Here is a 26,033-nt window from a genome sequence, read left to right as displayed (position 1 = left end):
CAGGGCATGGCTCCCCAGCCTTTGCACTGTTGGCCTTTGGCCAGATGATTCTGTGTAGTGGTGCTGTCCTGTACATGGAAGATATTGAGCCATATCTCTGGCCTCCACCCATGAGATGTCAGTAACACCCCCCACACCAACCACGACAATCAGAAATATCCCCAGACATTGCCAAATGCCTCCCTGGTGGCCAGCGTGCTCCTTATTTGAGAACCACTTGTTTAGGCCTATGCATAACTGAACAAGTTGCTGGAAACAGGTTTAGAATTACCTGTTTGGTTTCTTGGCAAAATAGGGCATCATGGGCTTTATCTGGCCTCTCACCCATTTCTGTGTGCCCATAGCAAAAATGGCTTTCACGTAAATGAGCGTGTAGGTACCTATGTAATATCGATTTTGCCTCTTAGCCTGCAAAACCCAAGATAGTTACTATATGGCCCTTTAAAAAAAATTGCCAACCGCTGGATTAGACCAGTGGTTTGAATCCTCACCATTATACAGCATAAAATTAAATTTGTAATATTTTTAACAGGTTTATTTATTATTTATTGGAGAGAGAGAGCATGGTGGGGGTGGGGAGAGAGTGAATCTCAAGCAGGCTCCACCCTCAGGGCTCAATCTCACAGCCCTGAGACCACAACCTGAGCTGAAATCAAGAGTCAGATGGTCAACCAACTGAGCCACTCAGGCACCCCTAAATTTGTAATCTGACAACCTACTTACATATATGATTAGAAACAAATCTGCACAGTGCCCTGTCATAGACCAGAAAAATATGAGCAGAGTAATCTGTAGTAAAATAATATCTTAATGTGTGTCCTAGGAGAGCGGATGTAGTAGGCAGGTACCTGCCCTGTATTTGGAGGCCCCGTGGATGTGTCAGCCACAGATTCTGACTGGCATGGACAAGTCTGGACAACTTGCATTCACAAACACATTGGGCATTGCTGATGTAATTTCCTAAAAGGATAAACACTTTTTCACTAAAGTTTTATCAAATCAAAGTACTATTTCACCCCAGTAGTTGCAATACTGGAGAATGTACAATATACAGAATTATCACCCCTTGCTCACTGTTTTTGTAGCCATTTGAGGTAGCTTGTTGGTGGCTATTTATAGTAGATTGTGAATATGTAGTGGGACCCCCAGAAGTCAGTGCCAGACCTGGAACATGTAGCAAAGCTACATGAACCCGCCGTCTGAATGACCTTGGGGATCCTCGGAAATGCCTCTATGGTTCCCCCGAATGCCACGCATGCTGGGCTGAAGCGTCTGCGCCCCAACTGTCAGAACCTACTAATATGTGACCTCACTTGGCCAAAGGGACTTTGCAGATGTGACTCATTTCAGGATCTGAGATGGGATTTCGTCACTGGGGCCCCTGTGAGAGGGAGGCAGGAGGTCAGAGGGAAGAGAAGCTTCGAGCTGCTGGCTTTGAGGAAAGAGGAATGGACCAGGAGCCAAGGACTGTGGGTGCCTCTCAGAAGTGGGAAAGCCAAACAAACATACTCCCCTGAACTCACAGGAATGCAGCCCTACCCATACCTTCCTTTCAGACGTTCAGAACTGCAGAACTATAAAAATACTTTTTTTTTTTTTTTCAGTTTTAAGCTACTGAGTTTGTGTAATTTATTCTAGCAGCAGTGGGAAACGAATCCACCAGCTCAGTGGGGAGCACTTCTCTTAGGGGAACCCCAGCTTAAGCCCCAGAGCCCCCTCGGGACCTGGGGTCCAAGCCACACCCAGGGACACGGGTGTGGAGGGCTCGGCCACATGGCCACCATGCTATTCGCCAAGCTCAACTTCAGGAACTGTGAGTGCAGTGCAGTTAAAACGTTGCACTTCAGATTTATGGCTTTCCCTAGTAAATATTTCCCTGGTGTGTGTGTACCCAAGGCACCGTTCTCATGCTGAGTGAGTCTGAGATTCCAGGTGTTTTAGAGAATTTGTCTTTGAAAAGCCTAAGTCTTTTGCTTTCCTGGGGCTGGGATAGGGATTGAGTCACACCTGAAGATGATTATGGAGTTCTCCCAGAAAAACAGGGGGTATCCCCTCAGGGGCTCGGAGGGCGAGATAAGTACCTGCTCTTTTAAGGCAGAGTTTCTCTGTTCCGAAATTGCAAACCACACTCTGTAATTTCAGCAAAGGGTATTCAGGGGCTTGTTCAGAAGAGGCATTGAAATAAAATAATCCATTTATCAAGGTGCCTTTTGTTTTAAGAAAAAAGAAACAATGAGCCATATTTAGCAGAGAGAGACATTCTGTGTCTGGAGAATGTTAATAAATCACAAGCCTGGAGAGGGAAGAAAACCTCAGAATACTCCAGCCGGATTGTGTTTCGTGTGAGCGGTGGGGACTTGGAATGAAATCCCATCAGGGTTTTCCTTGAGGTGAATAGAGACAGGTGGGCTCTGTTTCCCGGGGGGAAAGGATACTAGGTGGGTCAGTGGGAGCATCTGGGGCAGCGTGGCCCCCTGGACTCGCAGAAGGGCCCACCCGCCACCTTGGGTGCCAGGATCTTCTCACACAGATGGGGGCCCCTCCCCTTCCTTTCTGCATCTCTGTGGCCTTGAAAACTCTCTGCTATAACTTATGAGCATGCCTGGAATCATGGTGATAGTAATCAGACTCGGAAGGATAATATAATAGCAACAGCACCCTCCGTACATTGCCTTCTGTAAATGGGTTGTGATAGGATTCCCTTTATAAAAATGAGGATTCTGAAGCTCAAAATTTTAAGGTATTTGCAAAACAAAACAAAACAAAACAAAAAACAATGAAATCTTTATCTAGTACATTGTGGAGCAGGGATTCCTTGGATTTTGTCTGATGTCAGGAAGGCCCTCAAACCACAAGGATACCTTTCCTTCCCTGAATTGAGTAGGGTTTGGCCAAAACCCTTACTCTGTGTCTTCTGTACCTTCAATGAAGCACCACACACCTTGTACGTGAGTCAAGTTAGATCAGGCTCTCTCAGCCCCGGTGCTGCTGCTATTTTGGACTGGACAGTGTTCCGTGCTGGGGGCCTGTCCTGTGAGCCTCACTCTACCTCTAGATACCAGGAGCACCCCCTGCCACCAGTTGTGAGAATCAGAAATGTTTTCAGGAATTACCAGGTGGCTCTCAGGGACAAGGTGGCCCTTAGCTGAGAATGCTTTACGCAGCGTAAAACAATACCACTCGTGCATTTCGGTTATTCCAGTGATTTTTTTTTCCCTTAGAGTTTAAATACACTAACTCTTCTAGGTGAATGCTTTCCTGTTTATAAAATGAACAGATATCTGCTCCTTTTGTTGTTGTTGTTTTTAATCTCTCAGACCATGCTTTCAAAAGCAAACAGCGTGCATACGTGGGTGCGCAACCAAAGGCAGTATCAACCCGTCCCCTCTGGATAGTCCTTGAAACAGGCCTGCGCCAGGGTTTTTGTTTTTTACATTTCCTAATTGCAGAGGAGAAATGGACCTTGTATTTTTATCAAGTACCCTGAGGGCATCCACTGCTTACTCCATTCAGAGCGAGCTCTGGGCCCCTGCCCTGCTCCTCACACGCCAGGGTAGGTCCCGAGCCTCTCCTGCTGCCCGTGCCCCCTCCTGGGGGTCCTCTCTCCAGTCTGGCCAACCTACCCATCCCAGCCCAGAGAGAACCAGCTCTGAAGAATCCGCCCCATCGACACACCCACACGTGAGTGTCATGATGAAGGTGACGCGTCCTGCTGGCTGAAAGGGTCATCTCCCCCAGCGTGGTTCTGTCTGGGTGCTAAGTGACACGGACTTCTCCTGTGTTCACTATCTTACAATCTCAAAAACTCAATTTCCGGCAGCAGCTTTGCCGTGGAGTTCTCTGATGAACACCTGATGGAGGACACAATATCCCCAGCACTGACAGGCGACACAGATAAAGAAAATGGATAAACAGGAAGGGAGACCACAAATGAACGTGCTGTCAACGGGGAGGCCAGATAAAAAGGGCCAGCTGTCACCTGCTACCCCATTCCCCTCTCCTGTGGCCTTAGGAAACCAGCGTCAGACTTTTCTGGGGTTATTGTTGCAGATCGATAAAAATTACCGAATAATCCTATCTTTCTGGGAGACAGTGTGAGCAGATGAACCAGAATGAGATGGTGGATATTTGTCTGTGCTCACTGGGTCCTGGCAGCCACAGGGTGGTCCCCCGGTAATCAGCAGATGAAGCTGATTTCAGGAAAGAAATACAAGGAAAGCTGATAATCACCTCTGCTTCCTTCATCTGCTGGACGGAGACTCCTCAAAGTGTGAAATGAGTGGAGGTGATAGAGTCACAGCACAGTAGGGTGCAGAAGGGCACGGGTCCTGGGGGAGCCATTCTCATGAGCGTCCACGGGGTTGGCTTTTGAGGTACATGGACAGGGTGTGAAGCCACACGAGTCTCACAAACGAGAAAGCGATTCCCTTTTCAATTCTGTTTAAATTCTTTGAATTTCGTCAAGGAGAAAGTCTCATCGTGGTGTGTCTGTATCTGTAGCACCTTACACTTAGTCACCTCTCCATTTAACAAAGAAATGGTCAATGTCAGGCTCAGAGCTGTAGACTGGCAGCGATTTGGATCACGGGAGCCTCTGTTTTATTTATACAGGGATTCTCTAAACAAATGTATTAATTAATTCACTGATATTTGATTAAGTATTTATTTTAATAAATTATTAATTATTGATAAAATCGTTGATTGATTAGCAATGCATAAATATCTGGCTGATGTCATGAAAGTGCTGTCTGAGGGTCTGGAGCTTAGGCAACACCATCTTCAGTTGGAAGCATTGCATGTGCAGGGAGATGTTCCTGGTAGTCATGGGCATGTATATGCTCAATAAATTCTTGTTTTTTGAAGACTTTATTTTTTTAGAGCAGTTTAAGATTCACAGCAAAATTGAGAGGAAGGTACAGGAATTCCTATGTGCCCAAAGGCCATAGTTTACTTTTAGGGTTCACTCTTGGTGGCATACATTCTGTGGGTTTGGACAAATGTATAATGACACACGTCCACCATTGCAGTATCATACAGAGTATTTTCACTGCCCTTAAAATTCTCTCCGACATATTTGTTGGCCAAAGTAAATGACACAGCCCACATAGATTCAAGGACTAGGTCAATAGACTCTTCCTTTTAGAGGGAGGTTTGCAGAGCCATAAGCAAAAGCAGTAGATACAGAAGGAGAATTAGTGCCATTTTTAATTGTTCTACACAGCTACCGTGATATCCCTTATATCTGGCTCTACCTACCTATTTATATATCTGTCTACTTACCTCTGCACCCATCCATCCACCCACGTCCACCCATCTGTCTCTTCACCTACCCATCCATCCATCCATCCATCCACCCCCGTGTCTGTCTCTCCGTCCATCCATCCATCCATGCATGCATCCATCCATTCATCTAACCATGGCAACCGAAGCTCCCAGAAGGTAAGACTTTGCTCAAGATCCCATAATGGCTAAGTAGATCAATACTCAGTGCCTCCCTGGCCAATCATCATGCCCTTAACTAGACCCATACTAGACCCACTTCCTTTTCCATCATGTTTGTCTCTTCCTGCTCATGTTAAATCTCTCATGAATGAGAAATTCGGAACTGGGTTTAGCAGGAAGGTAAGAGTGAGGCACTTTTTGTTCATGAGAAGGAGAAAGCAGTGACCTACTTAAATAATGGAGAATCCTGAGAGGAGACAGCTGGACAGAAAGCCCACTCCAGCTTATTTTGTAGAAAACAAACTCAGCATTTATTTAAAAATAAGAGATTCATATTTTAGGCTTCTTCTGGGGAACCCAAAAAAGTAAGAAAAAGGAATCCCTACACAAAGGGAGAGTGAAGAACGTGGAGAAGGCTTGTTGGTAGTGCTTCCTGCGGTGAGGTGCATCTGTCACAAGTGGGCCCTAGCATCCTGCTCTGCTCCTTCCAAGAACCTGTGGCCTCCAGAGCCCCAAACAAATCAGTCTCTCAGTGTCCACACTTCAAGGTTTAAGAGGTTTTTTGGAGAGGGATTGAGTACACTAGAATAAAACATCTGATGTGGCAATTTAGTTCGGTTTTTACAAAATATTGTGAGTTGCTTCAGTAATCGATGGCTTTTTTAAGGACCTGGAGTCAGTACTCTTTCTGGAATGCTCTACTTTGTCAAGGCCTTCTGAGGGTGATTTAAGCAGGTTCTGGAATGAGAGGGTTAAAATGGAAGTGCAGAGACATCCCTCCAGAGAGAGAAGGGCAAGCACCCTTGTTCCTGGTGGCCTCAGAACAAAGCCTCTGGCAGAGAACAAGGGAGGAGGCTGTTTCTTTGAAAAGCCATCTTGACAACCCAGGCCCTGTTTGGCTGCAGCCCCACCAAAGGCAGCTTTGATCTGCTAGCCAGTGTCCCTGCCGGGAAAAGGATAAGGGGAGCTTCCAGAGGAGAGAGGCACAGGCCGCCCCATATGCTGGATGGGCTGTGCCTGCTGCCATCAAGAGGAAGGCCAGCAGGGGAGGCTGGAGCAGCCGGAGTAGACACAACTGGACTCTCCCACAGTATCTGAATGGGGACCCGCTTATGTTTCTGGGCTGATTTTTTCTTTTCTTTTCTTTCCATTTAAATTCCATTAAAATATAAATTCCATTTAAATTCCATTTAAATATAAGCCAACGTATAGGACATTATTAGTTTCAGAGATAGAGGTCAGTAATTCATCAGCTGCATATCACACCCAGTGCCCATCATGTTATGATTGGCCCTCCTCAATGGCCATCCCCCAGTTACCCCATCCCCCTTCCATTTCCCCTCCAGCAACCCTCAGTTTGATTCCTAGAGTTAAGAATCTCTCATGCTTTTTCTCCCTCTCTGATGACTTCCCATTCAGCTTTCCTCTTGTCCTCTATGATCCTCTGCACTGTTTCTTATATTCACGTATGAGTAAGATCATATGATAATTGTCCTTCTCCGATTTACTTCACTCAGCTTAATACCCTCCAGTTCCATCCACGTTGAAGCAAATGGTGGGTATTCGTCCTTTCTGATGGCTGAGTAATATCCCATTGTATATAAAGACCACATCTTCTTTATCCATTCATCTGTCAAAAGACATCGTGGCTCCTTCCACAGTTCAGCTATTGTGGACATTGCTGCTATGAACATTGGGGTGCAGGTGCCCCTTCAGATCACCACATCTATATCTTTGGGGTAAATAGCCAGTAGCATAATTTCTGGATCATAGGGTAGCTATATTTTTAACTTCTTGATGAACCCCCACACTGTTCTCTAGAGTGACTATACCAGCTTGCATTCCCACCAATGGTGCAAGAGGGTTCTCCTTTTTCTGCATCCTCACTAACATTTGTTGTTTCCTGACTTGGTAATTTTAGCCATTATGACCAGTGTGAGATTGTATCTAATTGTGGTTTTGATATGTATTTCCCTGCTGCTGAGGGATATTGAGCATTTTCTCGTATGTCTGTTGGCCATTTTTCTGTCTTCTTTGGAGATGTGTCTGTTCATGTTTTTTGCCCATTTCTTGACTGAACTCTTTGTTTCTTGGGTGTTAAGATTGTAAATTCTTTATAAATCTTGGATAATAGCCCTTAATCTGATGTGTCATTTGCAAATATCTGGGCTGGTTTTCAAAGACAAAGGCATGGCTGTGGGCTTCTGAGGGCTTTGCAAAGTCAGCCATTGGGCATTTTAACCTGTTTGTCCTGCGTGGGTAGGGAGTCCTTAGTGAACTTCCCACAGTATAGGTGAAAGCCATGGGGAATCTTTACAGAGAAGAACCTTTAGGCGGCAAGGAGCCTGCTGGTTGTACTACTGTCCATGTCTGCAATGGGCAGAGAAGGTCAGGAAGGTAGTGGTGATGCTCTTCCCTATCTCAGCACTGAGCCCCAGCCCGTGCAGATTGCAGTCAGGGCTTTCTGACTTAGATGCACCTGTGCAGTTACAAGGAAGTAACTTCACTGAGTGCCATGGCCTACTGAATGACTTCACCCCTTGTTACCAGGTGGGCATAATACCTAAATGTTGCCAGGCCCTCCCATGTGTAAAGAGAAGCTGGAAACCCAGATAATTCCCAGTTGTTCAAGATAGTTCCCATCTTATCGATCTTCTAAAATACAATGGACCAAACAGAGTCCATCCCCAGGCTGGGTCAAGTGCCATAAGCCACTGTCTCCCTATGTGCTGTGTTTCCTATTGGCTTTATGAATTTTTTGTTATGCAAAAGATCATTATTTTTTTTGCATAAGCAAGTTTATCAATTTTTTAAAATTGCATTTGGATTTTGAGTTGTAATTAGAAAGCTTTCCCTACACTCAGCTGATAAAGGAGTTCATCCATTGTCTTCTTTTAGTACCAAAAATAAATTATTTCCTTATATCTAGATTACTGATTCACTTGACATTTATTCTTGTGTGTGGTGTGAGGTATGGATCTAATTGTATCTTTTGTTTTAATTTCATCTTTTGTTTCAAGTGGCTAGCCAGTTGTCCTAGAACCATTTATGAGAAAATCTCTCTTTGCTTGATGATTTGGATACTGTCTGTATCACATGCTAATAAATTTCTAGATGTACATGAATGTATTTGGGGACTCATCTGTTCCATTGGTCTGTTTTTCTATTCATGTACTCATGCCATTAAATATGTTTTAAACTCATGCAAATTATTAATAAACATCCCAACTTCACACTCGTGGATATCTTGCCAGCTTTCTGCTCGGTGGAATTATGTAATTGTCACTGTTTAACCATTCCTAATATACAAACATCCACATCTCATTAGCCTCCCCCTAATACAAGTATATATTTTGCAGATCGTATAGTCCTTTACTGGCCTATCCCAGGAGGACCATGAAAATACTAGCCATGTGAGCTCTGGAATGTTCATCCTCATTTCTAAATTGCTTATAGACTTCCTATCCAAGGAGTCCAGCCCTAACCTCATCTTCGTTTTTTTTTCTTTTCTTTCTTTGTCCTCTGCAGTGATCGAGGGCCGGGGGATCACAGACAATGTGCCGCGGTTCTCTTCTCTGCCACCCTTCCTGCCTGTGAGCTACCACATCCTTGGAGCAGAGACCTCCTTCTTCCTGAAGGAGGCCAACCAGGACGTCCTGCGCAACTCCAGCCTGCACACCAGGGTGGAGTCCTTCTTCACCTACAAGGCCAACCGGCCCCCAGTGCTCAACGCCAGCTACGGGCCCTTCTCCATTGAGCAGGTGGTGCCTCAGGACCTCCTGCTGCCCTCCAGCCCCTTCGGAGCCACCAGCAAGCTCTCCCTCAACTGGAGGCTGAGGGCGCACATCCTGCGGGACAAGGTGTACCTGAGCCGGCCCCGGGTGCAGGTGCTCTTCCACCTGCTGGGCCGGGACTGGGCGGCACAGAGCCCCGGCGAGCGGCTGCCCTGCCTGCGGCTGTTCGCCTTCCGGGAGACCCGGGAGGTGCGGGCCGGCTGCCGGCTGCAGGGCGCCCTGGGGCTGTGCGTGGCCGAACTGGAGCTGCTGGCCGCCTGGTTCGGGCCCCCCACCGTGGTGGCCGGGAGGAAGCGGGCGCCCGGGCCGCCCGAGGGGAGCCCCGTGGAGCTCTACTACTCCGTGCAGCCGGGGGATGCGCGCGGGGACTGTGCGGGCGGCGGCGACGTCAGGAAGGACAACGCCATCCGGCCCGGGAAGGACGGGCCAGACGAGGCCGTGCCCCACCTGCAGAGGATCGGCGCCGTCAGCCTCTACCGGGCCCAGGACAGCACCCAGCTCAGCGAGCTGCGTTTGGACAGCAACGTGGTCATCTGGCTGCCCTCCCGGCCCGTCAAGCAAGGAGATGTGGTCACCGCCTACGTCACCATCGCCAGCAACTCCACCGTGGACCTTTTCATCCTGAGGTAGGTGCCCAGGCTGGCCCAGGGCCTTCTTGAGCGCGCCTAGGGTGAGGTGGCACCGGATCCCTGGGGTTTCGCTACGTTCGGGGGATGCTCCGGCTTCTCAGTGAAGCTGGATCCTGCAGCTGCCCAGGTGCACTCAGCAGTTCCTCTTCCATCGTGGATCAGGGGGTGGGAGGAGGGGGCCAGAAACTGCATCCAAGAGAAGCAAGAGTAATCAAATCACTCTCTCTTTCGTCATTGAACTTGCAGAAGGATCGGATTCTTTCCTTAGCTTGGAATTTTTTCGTAGACACACAGATACTTGTTGCATGATTGAGAGCATATTTCCTCAGAGCCCAAGAAGAGACATAGGGTTTATGATATTTATAATATTTTACTTTGTGTGTATACGTGAAAAAAAGGCAAGGAAGCATCCTTTAAACAAGAATTCGGTGCGATTCTTGTTGGCAGGCTGGGGATGGGTGAAGCTCAGTTCCTGAGCATGGTTTAGCTGTGATTAAAGGAGTCTGGCCAACAGAAAATTATTGCACAGAGGTATTCCATCTCATAAAAAAAGAAAGAACAGAAAGTAAATTGAAACAATGGGATAACCCACCTGCCGTCACCACTGCTGGCTCAGCAGATTGCTTAAGTTCTAATAGGGCTGCTCTGTCACTCTGTGTGATGATTCCGAGGTCCATCTGGGAGCGTCTGCCTTCTGAGGATTATTCATATTGGAGAAGAGCCACTTACAGAAAATCCTCTTAAAATGTGGGCCAGGATTTCATAATAACGAGAAAATATTTGAGACTTGTTTAAAAGATAAAGATGATAAAAAAAAAATTTTCCGATTCTAGCGAGGAAAGACTTATTTAGGTAATAATTACATCTCCGCATTGGAATAAAAAAAAATTAATCACATGTTGAATGAGTTGCTTGGGAAAATAACTGCAAAATAGAGTGATACTATTTTATAGCATATTCCTTTTTGTGTAAGTTTTGTTGTATAACTTTAAGAATGGTCATTCTCAAAGGCTTTATTTGAGTTTGTTTTCACAAAATGCACTCAAAGGCTTCAATGTTTCTCAAGGCAATTCTGCATCCTTGGGATTCTCATAATTCTTTCCTAATGTGTCTGTCTGGTCATCGTCCTTGGAGTTTTTTCTTGCAATTTTTAAGTAGGCTAATTTTACCAGATCCTCCCTTGCCAGTGAGATCTGGATATAATTGAGGACTTCCACAACATCATGATCAGTGATGTGATGAAATCCTCCATCTTTCACAAGATGCACACTTTGCCCTTTGAGGACTCCCATCACAGCTACCTTCAGACTCAGTGGGGCCAGGCAGGCACCTGCTGACCGTGTATGAGGGGACACACCTCCCTGTCAGGGTGCCAGAGACTTGGTGGAAGTGTCAACCTCACAACTGAGAGGCCAGGATGGCAGTTTTTTTCTCTTTTAAAGGTTTTATTTATTTATTCATGAGAGACACAGAGAGAGAAAGAGACACAGGCAGAGGGAGAAGCAGGCTCCCTGTGGGGACCCCAATGCAGGAACTTGATCCCAGGACCCCGGGATCACGACCTAAGCTGAAGGCAGACGCTCAGCCCCTGAGCCACCCAGGCGTCCCTCAGGTCATTTCATTGTAAAACAAATATATACAGCCTTGGCTTTGGAAAGTAGATGCAGAAGTCAGGGATGGTACCACTAACACGTGTTAGGATTCCAGAGTCATAATTATCTTTGTGCTTGTACTGATCCTTAACTCTGCTTTCAGAAATGCAGGCTGTGTGGTCTACCAAGGGTGGGTTTGGGTGAACCACTGGGTCCCTGGTCCCAGGTGCAAGGCCTTCAGCTGCTGGTGGGCCCCCAGACCTGGTGTGTTCGACAGAAGGGGCTGTTTTCTGTATTTGTCATCATCACAGGCAAAAAGGGTGGTGAGGACGAGGTCCTGCACTCAGCTGGCTCAGCTCTGAGCCTATCTCCTCCACTGCATGGTGGTGGGATGGTGGGCAGCTCACCTGGCCTCCATGTACCTCTGTCCCCTCATTTCTGCATCAGATGTCATCATGGCACCTCCTGCTTCCGAGGACGGGAGGACCTCGTGGGCCAATATTTATTTGTAAGATGCCTATAACAGCGCCTGGAACATAAAAAAGTATTTCTATGAATGTTGAATATCCCTAACAGGGTTGTGTTTAAACATCCATCAAACTTCCCTGAGTGCTGAATTCTGTTTTAGCAGTAAAAGGACTTCGTGCCTTGCATAAAACCACAGCAAGGTCTGTTCTCCATGCTGTATTGATTCCCACTTCACCACAATTTTGTTTAAAGAGCAAAACTGGTTTTTTGGTTTGTTCTGTTTTGTTTATAATGACAAGTGCTTTGGAGCACAGAGAGCAGTGCTGGCGAACTTCTCGGGTGGATGCCACTTATTGCCGTGAGGTGCAGCATCTCTGTTTCTGCCTTCCTGATCTTTCCAACTATGCACCCGAGTCCTGGGGGAGAGGCAGAGGAGACATGGAGTCCAGAATGACTCCCAGATGTGTGGCTGAAGGATGCCACCGCCATGACTGATGGCAGACCACGGGGGAAACAGGATTTCTCTTTCCAGATAACATACGTGATTTTAACTTAGTTAAAAGTAATTTTCATTTTTAAATGAACTATTTCAAGGATAAAACATTCAGTAAAAGAATGCAGGAGGATGTACACAGACACGGCATGGATAGCGACACTACATGAGAACGCATGCTCATGGGAACCCACGTGCCTCCAGCAGCCTCCACCCGTGGCTGCAGGTTGGATCACAGGGAAATCTGTCCTGCCCTTGTTGGTACCTTTCTACCGAGAGATTTGGGGGATTTGCAGGAGAGCTTGAAAGCCCTCTACTGACTGTGAAATCCAAACGTATTCTCCTTTGTCACCTTGCATGATGACTTTGATGACAAGGCTATATTTGGAAACAGCTAGGACTTTTTAGGGGTTTTATAGGGCCAGTAGTCTATTTGGGAACCTGGCCTAGGCTTCCCTGATAGGATCATTTTCACAAATGATACTGTCTTCTGTAGGCCCAAAGAAGCAGCCTGCTGTTCGCTGGTAACTTCGTGAATTTAATCTAAAGGCAATCCGTGATTTATGATCAAATCCGTTCCTGAGATTCTTACAGCAAGCAGAGGCATTGCTCACTATTGTGAGGGCTTCCAAAATACATTGACAACTGGAGTCATCAGTCCTGAAAATGCCCATTGCCACCCCCATGTGCCTGGATGCTACAGAGAAGGCCTTGGGATGCAGAAGATGACCGCTGCTTCCTCAAAGCTCTGGGTTAGAGTTTGCAGAACATCTTCCTGTTTCAAATCAATGTTCACTCTGCCTTAGTTGGTCTTGGCCTTGCAAAGTCATTAGAGGGGAGAGCTGGGGAGGCCACCCTGCCTCGGCCTCGTCACTCAGTAACTGAATTAATGCCTCCAAAGACAAAGGACGTAGCTTATGGTCCTCCACACCTGAGGACAGGCTTGCTTTGTTGTATCCAAAGTTCAGGGATAAAAAAGAAGTTAAACTAATGAACACTGAAGTGGTAGTCAATAAAAGTTTATTGTGAACGCACCAAAAGGACCATTTGCACATGAGGAGCCCTCAAAGCAGAGCCTGGAATGAAGCTTGGGAGGTGCGGGAGGTTGGCATATATGTTAGAAAAGCAGCTCTCAGAGCCCCGAGGCAGGGACCGACTATTCTTTACAGGCCTTATTCACGATGTTAGGATTTTCTTAAATGAAAGCAAAGGGGTGAGTGGTGACCTCCTATCAATTTGGGGGAACAATTTAAGTCTTGTGTATGATTTTCCGAGACATAAGCAAGCAATGACCCAGGTCAAGTTGGCCTCGCTTGTCTTGCCAAACAAGCTGAATTAAGCTTTGCTTGTCTGATGAAACCGGGTTTGTCAGCTCAGGGAATTTTCAAGGCTGGGCTCTGTTCGTGTATGATTTTAACATCCTCTACACTTTGGGTCTGTCTCTCAGCAAACTGACAGTGTGAGCAGCTCCTACGGTATTCGCGTCCCTACCACTGGTAATGCAGCCAGGCGGGGGCCTCCCACGTTCCCCTGCTCCAACAGGTACATCAGCACCACGCACCCAAGCGGTCGGGTCAGTGAGGTCCTCAAGGTGCCTGATCCCACTGGACGTCGTTTGACGTGTGAATGACTGCCGAGGAGCGTTTAAGACCCTGGGAGGAGGTACAGGTCAATAGGATGACTATTGGACAACAGTTGCCAAGGAATGAACCCCTCCCACCCCGAGCAGATGCCCAGAAGCCAAGACCCAACCAACTAAGCAACTCAAATGGGTTATAATCAGAGTCAGGTTTTACCTGTCAAAGTGAACCCATGGCATGAGGTATTAGCAACCACCTATCCTCATGGTCACTTAGGGCCTGATGAACTTGAAAATGTTCTATTTTAGGAGATGGTGCTATAAACAGGTCTAAACCAGGTCTCTGTCTGATGGGAGCAATTAATCATTTAATAAGAGATATCTCTTTAGAAATATAAGAAAAGCAAAGGTTGATAATCTAAGTAGATCATAAGCAGCCAGTTGAGAAAATTTCTTGATTTGTGTTGGAAACATCTTCAGAGGGTAGAATGAGGTTGGTGGCTTCAATTCCACAGGTCTCGAGACCCTGGTTGGCAATTTGACCCTTTGGTGATGTCACCGGCATTCCCACCTGGCAGCTGGCATGGAGGTTGTCTGGGTATATTCCGTTGTGGTGATTTCTCTGGAGTTTACATGCACCAAGCCTCAGAAACAATTGACAATGAGAGTCTGATCATAGGTACGCTCCAGTTTCCCAACTGAAATACAATTTTTAATTTTTTATAATTATTTCATTTTCATCACAGACATTCACAGTGAAATGCATTTGTTTGTTAAAAAATAACTTGTCCTATTAAACTTGGATTTTTGACATAAATGTAGTAAGGATACTGATTCTGGTTCTGTTCCCAAATGTGATACTCAGTAATAACTCTGGTCATATCCAAGGAGCTTCACTGGCTTCTCAAAGTCAGCCTCAGTTCTTAAAAATTGTCTGATAATAAGGGATCTTAGGTAGACTTTAAAGTGTTTTTATGTTAAGAAACCAGGCTATGGACTTCTCTAATTGCATCCCACTGCAAAAAGAACAGATTTTCATTGAGCGTATTCTAATACTTATCTTGTCATGAAGAGTGAGGATATTCATCTGCTGAGAGTTTCTAAATTCTAGAGAAATCAGGTAGGGAGAAGAAGGAAAATGTTTCAATCCGTGTTTACAGTTGTATGCTTTATCAAATTGTTGCAAGTTATAAATGTCTTAAAAGAGAGGAGGAAAGGGCTCCTTTCAGCCTGGAAAACAACATATTAAAGAACCAACAATGTCTGTCACAAAGATGCGGGTCCCTCCATCCGTTCATTCAGTCTCCTGTAATTAATTATTGCTTCACTTCATCTGGGCTAGCAGCTTGCTGAACCAGTCTGTTCTCTGTTAGCATTTGAGAAGTTCTTTCCCATCAGTGTTGTGACCTTAAAGTCATCATGTGTCCCGGAGGTCTGTTTGCGCCTTCCACTGGCCTCTGAAGACGAGGGACTGTGGCCGGTAGTTGACTGTACATGTGCTCAGAGAGGGATCATCGAGTGTAAACAGGAACTGTCTGTGATGGGAGACTGACCAAACTGTGACAGCTGAAGATCTAGGGAGTTCCTCCGTGTGCCTGGACTCCCGTGGACCTCAGGTTGGCGCTCCATGTCCTGCCAGCCCTGGACCGGCCACCAAGCCTTCCCCTGAGCTAGCTGCCCTCTGCACCTGCCAGCCCTGCAAGGAAGTAGCAACAGCAATCCACACACTTCCCTCTCTGTTCCTTCTTAGGGGCCTTGTGATGGTTCTCAGGAACACCTGACAATAGGGCAGCAGTGTGCAGGGCTGCTTTGTCTTTTCTGGGTAGGTTTCATGTGCCAGCATTGATAATGGAGCCTTCGGGGCATAAATCCGAAGAGAGGATTTTTCTTTCTTAAGTAAAACACTATGAAGGAAGGAGGTAGGCTTCCCAGAACAATAAAAAGGGAGCAGAGAGCGACACTCTATGCTGCCACGCAACTACTTTAATAACCGTTGCTTTGTAGGGCAGGGTCACAGAATGGTGGAGCAGGGGAGGTACCCTCAGCTGGAGCACAGACGGCCTTGGATGCAGGGCTACCGACTCTCGAGTTCTGTTCCGGCTTGACTGCTGCATGTGTGCTCATTCTCGTTAAGAACTGGCATCCCCCCAACCAAATCAACACAACGTCCTGTGCACTTAACAGCTGCTCTGCGTTCCCAGCATCTTCCAATAAATAAATAAAAGGATAAGGGGCGGAAGCAAGGAAAGAGGCTTTTTAAAGAGATGAGCGAAAGTGACTTTGCATGCAGGGGTATTGGGAGAAGTGTTATTTTTTTCCAAGCAGGATGGTATATGTCAGTGGACTCATTCCTAGATGCTAAATGTATGAGGAGGGAATGCCGGTAGTGATCATTGACTGGCTGCTCCCTCCTCTAGAAGGATTTTGCGATGCAGACTGCGATGCAGACCTTTTATAGGTAAACCCAGTGCAAAGGGCACAGTGCTGGGTTTCCACTGCTGGTTGGCTGGTGGGATTCACGGAGCGTGTCTTTCCTGATAGACTGAAGCCAGTTGAGGAACTCCACTATTTAATCCATTTACACTTCATTATACACTAAACGTACACAAATACACAAATGTTCACAGCCGCGTTATCCATGATAGCCAAAACATGGAAACAACCCAAATGTCTATCAACCAGCAAATAAATAAGCAAAATGTGATCTCTCTGTGTAATGGAATATCGTGTGGCCATAGAAGAGACTGAAGTAGCGATCTGGGCCACGGTGTGCGTGGAGACTGAAAACATGACTCTCATGGAAGAAGCCAGATTCCTGGTGGCAACAGGGCCCAAGAGCCGGCATCCGGGTCTGCTGGTTTCCCCGAGAGGCTACGAATGCAGGCTTTGAGCGCAACCTTTGGGCTTATACACGTGGACAACAGACTCACATTTCAGTGTCACCCTGTAGGCCTGGAGATCTGATGGTGACCCTGGGCTGAGATGTGTCTCCTGATCTAAGTCTGGCTCAAAGCAGCAGAGTGTATTTATTTCCTTGAGCTTCTGTAACAAATTACCCAAAACTGAGCAGCTTAAAGCATCAGAAACATGGTCTATCACAGTTCTGGAGGCAAAAGGCTGACGTCAGGGCACTGGCAGGGCCTCTGGGGTTGGGGGGATCCTTCCTTGCCTCTTGCTCATTCAACAGCTGCCTCGGCTCCTGGCTGCATTGCCCCCACCCCAAGTCTGTCCTCACACGCCATCCCCTGGGTGTCCCTCTGTGTCCATGTCTCCAATCTCCTCACTTTTCCTTACACTGATCCCATCTGGAGATCCTGACCTAATTATATCTGTAAAGACCGTGTTTCCCAGTGATGCCACATTCTGGGGGCCTGGATGGACATGAAGTGAGGGGTAGCCCACCCTTCCACCTACTCCAGAGAGGACAGGACTACCCCGTGCATGTCAAGGCCTTCCACCATGTTATCCTGGGATCTTCTGAATTACTGTGCGCCCCCTTGGCAGCTCCAGCTGGTGGGAGAGTGGAGCTACAGATGGGGATCTGAGCCTTAACCCACTCGATAAACGCACCTTCTGTGCCTGGTATAGTGGCACCTGCTCTCAAATCCTTCCTCTGATTTCTGACTACAACCCGTGCCCATGCTGTTCTAAGTGAATTTGGGGGAGCTTTTTTCTTCTTTCTTTGATCCCTTTTGGGTTCAAGGATATGAAGAGGCCTGAAAGACCATTTCCAGATCCTTGGCTTGCCCCTGGAAGATTTGGCTCTTCATTTCCAACCAGGCATCTGTCTACAGGGTCAGGTGGAGCTCTCGGGAATGACCCGACTGTCCCAGACTTATTATGAGGAGGAGACCCCAAAACACAGTTGGGGTAGCACTGCCTGCAGATTTGGAGCTAATTTAGACAATTCTGGAAACTCATTTTCCCACACTCTGTCTAAAATTCATTTCCCTGTTGAATGTCTCCGAAGGAAAGGTTTGTTTTCATTTTGTTCAGCTTGTCATTTTAAATGTATTCTTCTGGAACAGAGAAAAGGAACAATTTTCTTTCTGCTTGGGAAGAAGTGAAGAAATAATGTTTCCTGCCCAGGGCCCCCTCCCTGGCTCCCCACAACACATCTGCGTTGCCAGGCAGCCTGGCTTCGGTGAGACATTTGACTGTTGTGGGAAAAACATTTACACATAAAATTGACTCCAGCTCTCGGAAAAGAGAAAGGAAGCAGAGGCTTCCTGACCTAAGCCTGCCTCCTTTGTTCCACATTCTTTAACTGATTTAAGAGTCATCTTACTTTTCAAAATAAAATAAAATAAAAATAAAAATAAAAATAAAAATAATAAAAGGCATCTTCGTTTTTGAGCTTCCTGGATCACAGCTGTGTCTGTTGCAGTTTACCACGTGCATAAGGGGACTTGTCTACCTGGGCATTTCTGGAGAGCAGAGGCAGGCTAAGGGGTGAGTAGCAATTGCAGTAAGAGCATGAGATATTCCAGTGTCCCAGAATACTGGGGTATTTTAAAGGATTTTTATTTTTAAGTAATCTCTATACTCAACATGGAGTTTGAACTCCTGACCCTAAGATCAAGAGTCACACAATCCAGTGACCGAGCTTCCATACTGGGATTTTTTTTTAAAGATTTTAAAATTTATTTGAGAGAGAGAGAGAGTGAGAGTGAGAACACAAGCAGGGGGAGGAGCAGAGGAAGAAGCAAACTCTCCGCCGAGCATGGAACCTGACACAGGGCTTGATCCCAGGACTCTGAAATCATGACCTGAGCTGAAATCAAGAGCTTGACAGCAATTGACTGAGCCACTGAGGCACCCCTGGAGTATTCTCAAGTGTTGATTTGCTGCCACTTTGCTTGATGTCATGACATTACTGCAGGATTCCTTCATATGGGAAATCTGAACCATTTATGTCTTGCAACCCCAAGAATTATTGGGTGAATTAAAATCTCAGAAAGGGAAACAAGGCTTACTTAACTTAAAAAGCATTCCAATTGCATTACACCTTCCTTGTTTGGAACCTTCTTTGGAATCTCATTGCTGTTTCAGCTCCCATTCCCCGCGTCCCTAAACATGTTGAGTATATTTTCTTGTATTTACAAGTCCTTTGTGGCCAGCTGGGCTCTAGTCTACTTTCAGAAGGGTGATGCACTTTTTTTTATTTAGAAAGGAGGGGATCCTGCAAATGGGGACATGGATTCAAGAGGAGAATATGGTAGAGCATGTAGGAGGGGATCAAAGCTGGAGAGAGGAAGGCTGTGGATCTCGGGCCCAATTACCAGCCATTTCTACAGATGAGCCCAAAAGCCCCATGGCCGGGGTTCCATTGTCCTTTGCCCTCTTTCCCCCAGGACAAACCCATATTTTCAAGGCCTGACCTTGCTACCTTAGCCTAACTTATGTCACCTAGGGCTTTCTTATTCTGTCCCTGTACCTCGGAAACATTGGCTAGATAGCATGCTCAGACCAGGATGGTGGCTGACACTTGGATAGAGCCACATGTGAAGGAAGATAATGCATAGAAAAGGATGAAGACTGTTATCTCACATTCCCCTAAAATGCCAACATCTTCTTGCATTTTGTTCTGGTATTGTGATCACTTTAGACCTGCTTTCCTGAAGAAAGCATCTCTTCTTTTGGATTTCTCAGGGAGACCTTTAAGAAATAGAATTCACAACCACATAAAGGAATCCACAGGCCTTTTTAGAGGCTCTTACCCACTCTGCCTGGGTTGGACACGTTGCTCCTGAGAAGCCACAACCTGGCTCCTCCTGGGACTGCTGTTTGGATGGCCCTGTTGGGCTTCTAGAAATGATGTTTGCATAGTGTTTGGCAAGTCATCATTCACAACATGCCGTGCAGTTCTTTCAACAACCCATTCTGAGATTCAGTCTCTCTCACTCCATCATCCAAACCCCTGTGTTCATGCTGTCCCCAACCTTTGCTGGCTCCCCCCATTGTGACTCCAGTGGTTGCTGGTTCATACAACACTTATTTAGAGTTTGAAAGTACACATCTCCTACAATGAAATGCCACTTTGCACCCATTAGGATGGCTGCTGTTGAAAAGGCAGAAAATAACAAGCATCAATGAGGACGTGGAGCATTTGGAACCCTTGTGTCCTAAGGATGAGAATGCAAAATGGTGCAGCTGAAAAACAGTATGGCAGTACTCAAAAATCTCAAAATAGAATTACTGTATGATCCAGCAATCGCACTTCTCTGTATATGCTCCAAAGAATTGAAAGCAGGATCTAGAAGGGACATTCATATTCCCACAGCAGCATTACTCACAAAAGCCAAGAAGTGGAAGCAATTCAGATGTGCATCAATAGATGAATGGATAAACAAAGTGTAGTGCACACATACAATGGAATATGAATCAGTCTTATGAAGGAAGGGGATTCTGATGCCTGCTACAACATGAATGAACCTTGAGGACAGTATACAAAGTGAAATAAGCCAGTCAGAAACTGATAAATACGGTATGATTCTTGTAATATGAGGTACTTAGAGTATTCACAGTCATAGAGATACGAAGTAGGAGTGCAGCCATCAGAGACTGGAGGGAATGGGGGAATCATCGATGGATGGGTGCTGAGTTTTTTTTTTTTTTAATTTTATTTTATTTATTTATGATAGGCACACAGTGAGAGAGAGAGAGAGGCAGAGACATAGGCAGAGGGAGAAGCAGGCTCCATGCACCGGGAGCCCGACGTGGGATTCGATCCCGAGTCTCCAGGATCGCGCCCTGGGCCAAAGGCAGGCGCCAAACCGCTGCGCCACCCAGGGATCCCTGAGTTTTGGTTTTACAAGATGAAATGAATTATGGAGGTGGATGGTGGTGATGGTTGCACAACATTATGAATGTATTTAATACCAGTGAACTGTACACTTAACATTGGTTAAGATGGTAAACTTCGTGTTACGTGTATTTTACCACCACTGCCACCACAGCAAAAATCTGTAAGTGGACTTTTTTTTTTTTTTTTGTAATAGATGAGCTTAAGTGAAGTCTGTTTGGCTTGGTGTAAGCCATGTACTCATCCCTACTCCATTTACTGTGATCAAATTAAATGTGTTTATTCACTCAGCTACCCTTCACGTTTGCAAGGGGTGTATTAATCTCATTAAAGACATGTTCACTGAGTGCAGAGGCAGAGTGTTTGGCAAAGGGGAAACTGAAATATAGGTCCTAGAAGACAGCGGGTTTACCTACTGGGCAGGAAGGAGCGGTAGATGTCCACCAGTAGCATCGGGATGGGGTGTAAGCTCTAGAAACGGATGCTTGAATTCAAATCCTGAATCTATCATTCTCCCCAGTGCAATGCAGACAGGTTCCTCAACCCCTCTCTGCCTCGGTTTCTGTATGAAGATAAGAATGGTAGCAGTTACTGGTAGGGATATTAGGGGGCTTCAGTGGGATAGAATTTTAACCTGTGCTTGGCACATTTTAAGCACCTAATAAATATTGTTTATTATTGCATTATTATTTTTATTATTATTATGTTTTTCCCGAAGTTACAGAGAGAGATATTACAGCTGCTCTTGGGTGAGAGCCACCAGATGCACCCCAAAATATGCTGATAAACTCCCATATCTATGGTAGCATCTACCTCCTTTAGGAGGAGGGATCCCCTTGCTTTCATTCCGTAAAAGCCAAAGGCTCTTGACCAGGGACCCGGTTTATCCCTCTCCCTGGGGACATGTGGGAACATCCTGAGACATACCTGGTTATCAAAGCTGGGAGAGCATTTCCTCTGATATCTTGTGTATACAGGCCAGGGATGATGCTAGGTACCCCAAAATGCACAGGACAACCTCTGTCTCCCCCATCAAAGGATATTCCAGCTCAAAATGCCAGTCAATGATGCTGGCATTGAGAAACCCTGAGGAAAATGAATGGTTGATGAGCACGTGGGGCATGGCTGTGATCACAGGTAATAACCCACCTTCTCTCAGGCTTAGAAGCCAGCTGTGGTTCTCGGTGAGTCATGAAGGTACCCATGAGCATGTGGCGAGAACTGTCTGTTGGGAACATAATGACCTTGCCTAGCAGTGTAAGAGGCTCTGTTTCTTTGCAACACTCCTCCCAGATGTTGGCAGCAGATATCGTGGCAATAAGCCATTAAAATCAAGGCCAATTTTCATGTTTACCAAAGAGCAAGGACCTAATCTAGTTAGTTTATATTATGCAGTAAGTATGTCTTAATATACTTTCTTTTAAAAAAAAAGAATAGAAGAAGAACAGTGCTTTGATAACATCAGAGAGGTATATTCAAAGACGGAGTCCATCCTTGATATCACATTGGCAGAAAGTGTATCACACTTCAATTACACTCATTTCATTAGCTGTTAATGAGCACTTCCCAGAACAGGCTTCTTAGGCACGGGACTGGCTCTCAGAGCTGATAGATCAGTGTCAGCATTTCTCAGATGGAAGAGCTAAAGACTGCATCCAGCTGACAAACCCAATTATGCCATCCTGAGACGCACAGTGGGGAGAAGAGACTCTAACATGGCAGCTACATGAAGATGGACCGTGGGGAGGCACCGTTTTCACTGAGCTGAGCTGAGCTGTTGGCTACAGGGTCAGGGAGGCAAATGGGCCTTCTTCTCACTAACCACTCAGACTACAGAGTCTCTAATGAGCTCAAGAGACTATCCCCCCGTTCCTTGTCAACCTACGAAAGGTACTTAACCATCCATCAGCCTAACTTCTGTTGGGGAGATCATATTTTTTATTTAATAAGTGATATTTCCATCTCACTGTGGTTCCTATCCCGCCATGGTTCTTCCCAAGATTCAAGCCTAACAGGCATACATTATACAGATTTCCATGAAGCATGAGATATTGTAGCACAAATCAGAAAGAAGAGAGCAAAACCCTTAACTTTTGAACTGGAAAAAAAAATTGGAAAAATTTTTATCAGGTTTGTTCTTATTCCAAAAGATTAGATAAAAATTTTCCTAAACTGAGGGTACGGTGAAAGAGAGCATCAGATGGGACCTGGAAGGGGTTATATGTTGGCAGGACCCTAAAGGGACTGAGAGACACGTGGGAGAAGTTTGGAAAGACCAGAAAGCGGTGACCGTCTTTTCTCTCTCTCCAGAGAAAACAGGGAACACACGGGGTCTCAGACTTCTCCTGTGCCCAGCATGTGAGAAAGAGCAGGAGGAGTGGGAGTGGAGTGATGTGTCTGGACAAAGGGCCTGAGCTTCACACAATTTCCCGTATTTCCTGTGCTCTTTAAAGGGACAGAGAAGCAGCTGAGAACAAATGCTGGCTTTGTTTTCAAAGGCAACGAGACATATCAATGGACAGCCTATGAAGTAGTCCTGTTGATTAGGGAATATTCTCTTGATGTGGATGTGCCTAAGGAGCAGTGCAGACAGCTAACCAAGGCCAGTGGGGCCTGGAGCCCCAGGGCTAGGTTCCCCACTCACCCTCAACCCCCACGGAATGGAGATGCTCCTCTGGGGTGGGCATCCATGAGCTGGGGGCTTGCAGCTGCACTGAGCAGCTCTCAGCCGGGAGTAGTTTAAACCAAGGGTTCCCTACCTAGAAAGGGCACAAGAATCACCTACTGTACCTTTAAACCGTCAATCACCAGACCCCACTTCTAAAGTTTCTGACTCGGCAGATGTGGAGTGGGGCCAGAGAATTTCCATTTCGAATAAGTTCCCAGGTATTATTGCTTAAATTTGTGTGCAAAATCTACATGTTGAAGTCCTAACCATCAGGGACTTCACAAAATGACCTTCTCTGGTGATAGGGTCAGTGGAGAGGTCCTTGGTTAAGGGTGGTCGTACCGGGTGCAGGGAGCCCCTCATCCAGTAAGTCTCATGGGAAAATCAAGGCAGATATCAGCAAACCACCAGAAGCTTTCAGAAGAAACCAATACTGCCAACAGCTTGAAATTCTTAATGTCTATACCTAGAGAGACAGGCAAGCAAAAGTACGCATGGGAGAATTGCACATTTTGTCAATTTATTTTATTTTTTTTCATTTTGTCAATTTAGGTGAAAGTTTCAGAGACATTTATGATGCGATTCTTTCAGTTTTCTCATGATGAATTAAGTGAGTTTTCAGATTCTGTTATCCTCTGTCTGTTAATGACGTCACTTGAGGGATTTGTGTGGCTGGAGCAGGGGGCAACATTAGGCTCTGGCTTTCAGGTTGGGCCGCATTCAGGTACTTGTAGAAAGAAACAAACTCCACTCTTCTTTGACCCAAGATTGTGGCAGGACGTACCTTTCCTGCTCACTGGGAACATGGGCTTGGCAACCCTGTGTCCTTCCACCACCTGCGCAGACAGGATTTGATGAGGGTTCTTTGGTTGGCTTCCCAACTGCTCCTGAGTACAAATCCCACAATTAACTGTGAGGAAAGACGTCCATGAAGTGGCCTTAAGTTGATATTCAGAGAATTCAGTAAGAAATTGTATTTTTCAAACTAACAGAGATGGAGAAGGTTGAAAGCCAAATATTTTAAAATTGTCAGGCGAAAAGGCCATTCTATCAGGCTCTCCCTCTCTTGCAGTTACTGGAAGCCACGAAGAATCTTAGTCCAAAAAGAACAAAAAGTTACCTGTATCTGGAAAAAGCCTCCGACAAATCCCTGAAATTTCAGTCACCTGACATTGATGGTTCTTCCTTGCCTCTTGAATTGTCTCCAGAAGCTCAGGCGGGAGGCCTGTTGCTATGGAAATCGGTGAATTTTTTTTTTTTTTTGCATGAAATGTTATGTAAACTCCTGCAACTTTTTTTCCCCTAGCCTCCAGATTGCTATCATTTTGGCCATCTAATTTAAACCTTTCGAAGGATGTGCATTCTACTTGAACTGAACAAAGAAACAGGTAGAAAGAAAGGGCACAGATAAGATCGCTGCCCCTCATTGCTCGTCCTAGTCTGAGCTCGGCCATGTCATTGTGCTTTCAGAGCCCTCAGTAGACTTGGGGCAGAGAGAGCCATGCCCCACTGGGATGTCACCAGAGGCCAGGACATTGAAGGTGGTGTGCCTTGTCCTAGGGGGCTCCGTATCCTCCAGAGAGGCCAGGAGCGGTGTGGAGCCGGTGTCCCCCAGCAGAGCTGGCCAGTCCGATGGCATATGCAAGCTGTCTTCTCAGGCTCTTCAGCCCATCCCTGCTTTCACCAGGAGCATCTTGTGGCGGCTGCTGAGAAGCCGTCCCCGGGCTGGAGAGCGGAGGAGTCACCCCAAGTGCCTGGCATTTGCAAAATCTCCAGAGAGCGTCTCTGTCAGGGTTCTGGCACGGGCTGAAAATCTGTGTGGAATAAGAATGAAGTCTTCCCTAATGGAGCAAAGAGTGATTAAGAAGCACCCCCTGGGGATTTTGCTCTGGTTTCGAGAATGTCCTATCTTCAGACACGCAGCCAAGCCTGTTTGTAGCACATGAAAGGAGACACCACAAAACACTAAAGAGTCACAATAATTGAGTCCTAATGAATGTGAGATGATTAATCTCCGTCATCTTCAGAGCTGCTGACAACCTTATAGTGCTGTGTTTTCTGCACAGGCGGGCCTCCAAGACTCCTCGGGCCCAGTCCCAGACTGCCACAAAAAGAGACTATTGCCATAAATCAAGTCAAATGAATTTTTTGGTTTCCTGGTGCACGTGAAGATTATGTTTGCACCACACCATAGTCCATTAAGTGTGCAATAGCATCATGTCTATAATGTACATAACCTTAATTAAAAATACCTTATTGCTAGGAAATGCCATCATCTGAGCTTCCAACAACTCCTAGTCGCTGATCACAGATAACAAATACCATAGTATTGGAACCGTTTGAACCATTTGCAAGGATTACTGTAATGTGATACAGAGACACGAAGTGAGCACACGCTGTTGGCGACATGGCACCAACAGACTTGCTCAAGGCAGGGTTGCCTCTAACCTTCAATTTGTGAAAAACACACCTGCAAAGCGTGATAAAGTGAGTTATGCGTGTATATCCTCTTTTTCCTAATGCTATCAAAAATAAGCACCAGGGGAGGACTGTGTGGTCCAGC

At 46.1% G+C, this 26,033-nt stretch overlaps 1 protein-coding gene across 1 annotated transcript in view; it reads left to right on the top strand.

The window, feature by feature from the left end:
* TMEM132C (transmembrane protein 132C) overlaps positions 1-26,033 on the top strand; it is a 303,059-nt gene that overhangs the window by 96,897 nt on the left and 180,129 nt on the right. Inside the window, exon 2 of the mRNA XM_072722665.1 lies at positions 8,971-9,862. Coding sequence (XP_072578766.1) covers positions 8,971-9,862 — 892 coding nt within the window. The remainder of the gene's footprint in view (positions 1-8,970; positions 9,863-26,033) is intronic.

Source organism: Vulpes vulpes, chromosome 10, assembly GCF_048418805.1.
Source record: "Vulpes vulpes isolate BD-2025 chromosome 10, VulVul3, whole genome shotgun sequence".
Lineage (NCBI taxonomy): Eukaryota > Metazoa > Chordata > Mammalia > Carnivora > Canidae > Vulpes > Vulpes vulpes.
Note: the sequence above shows the minus strand (reverse complement) of the source record. Positions and strands in the feature narration are given on the sequence as shown.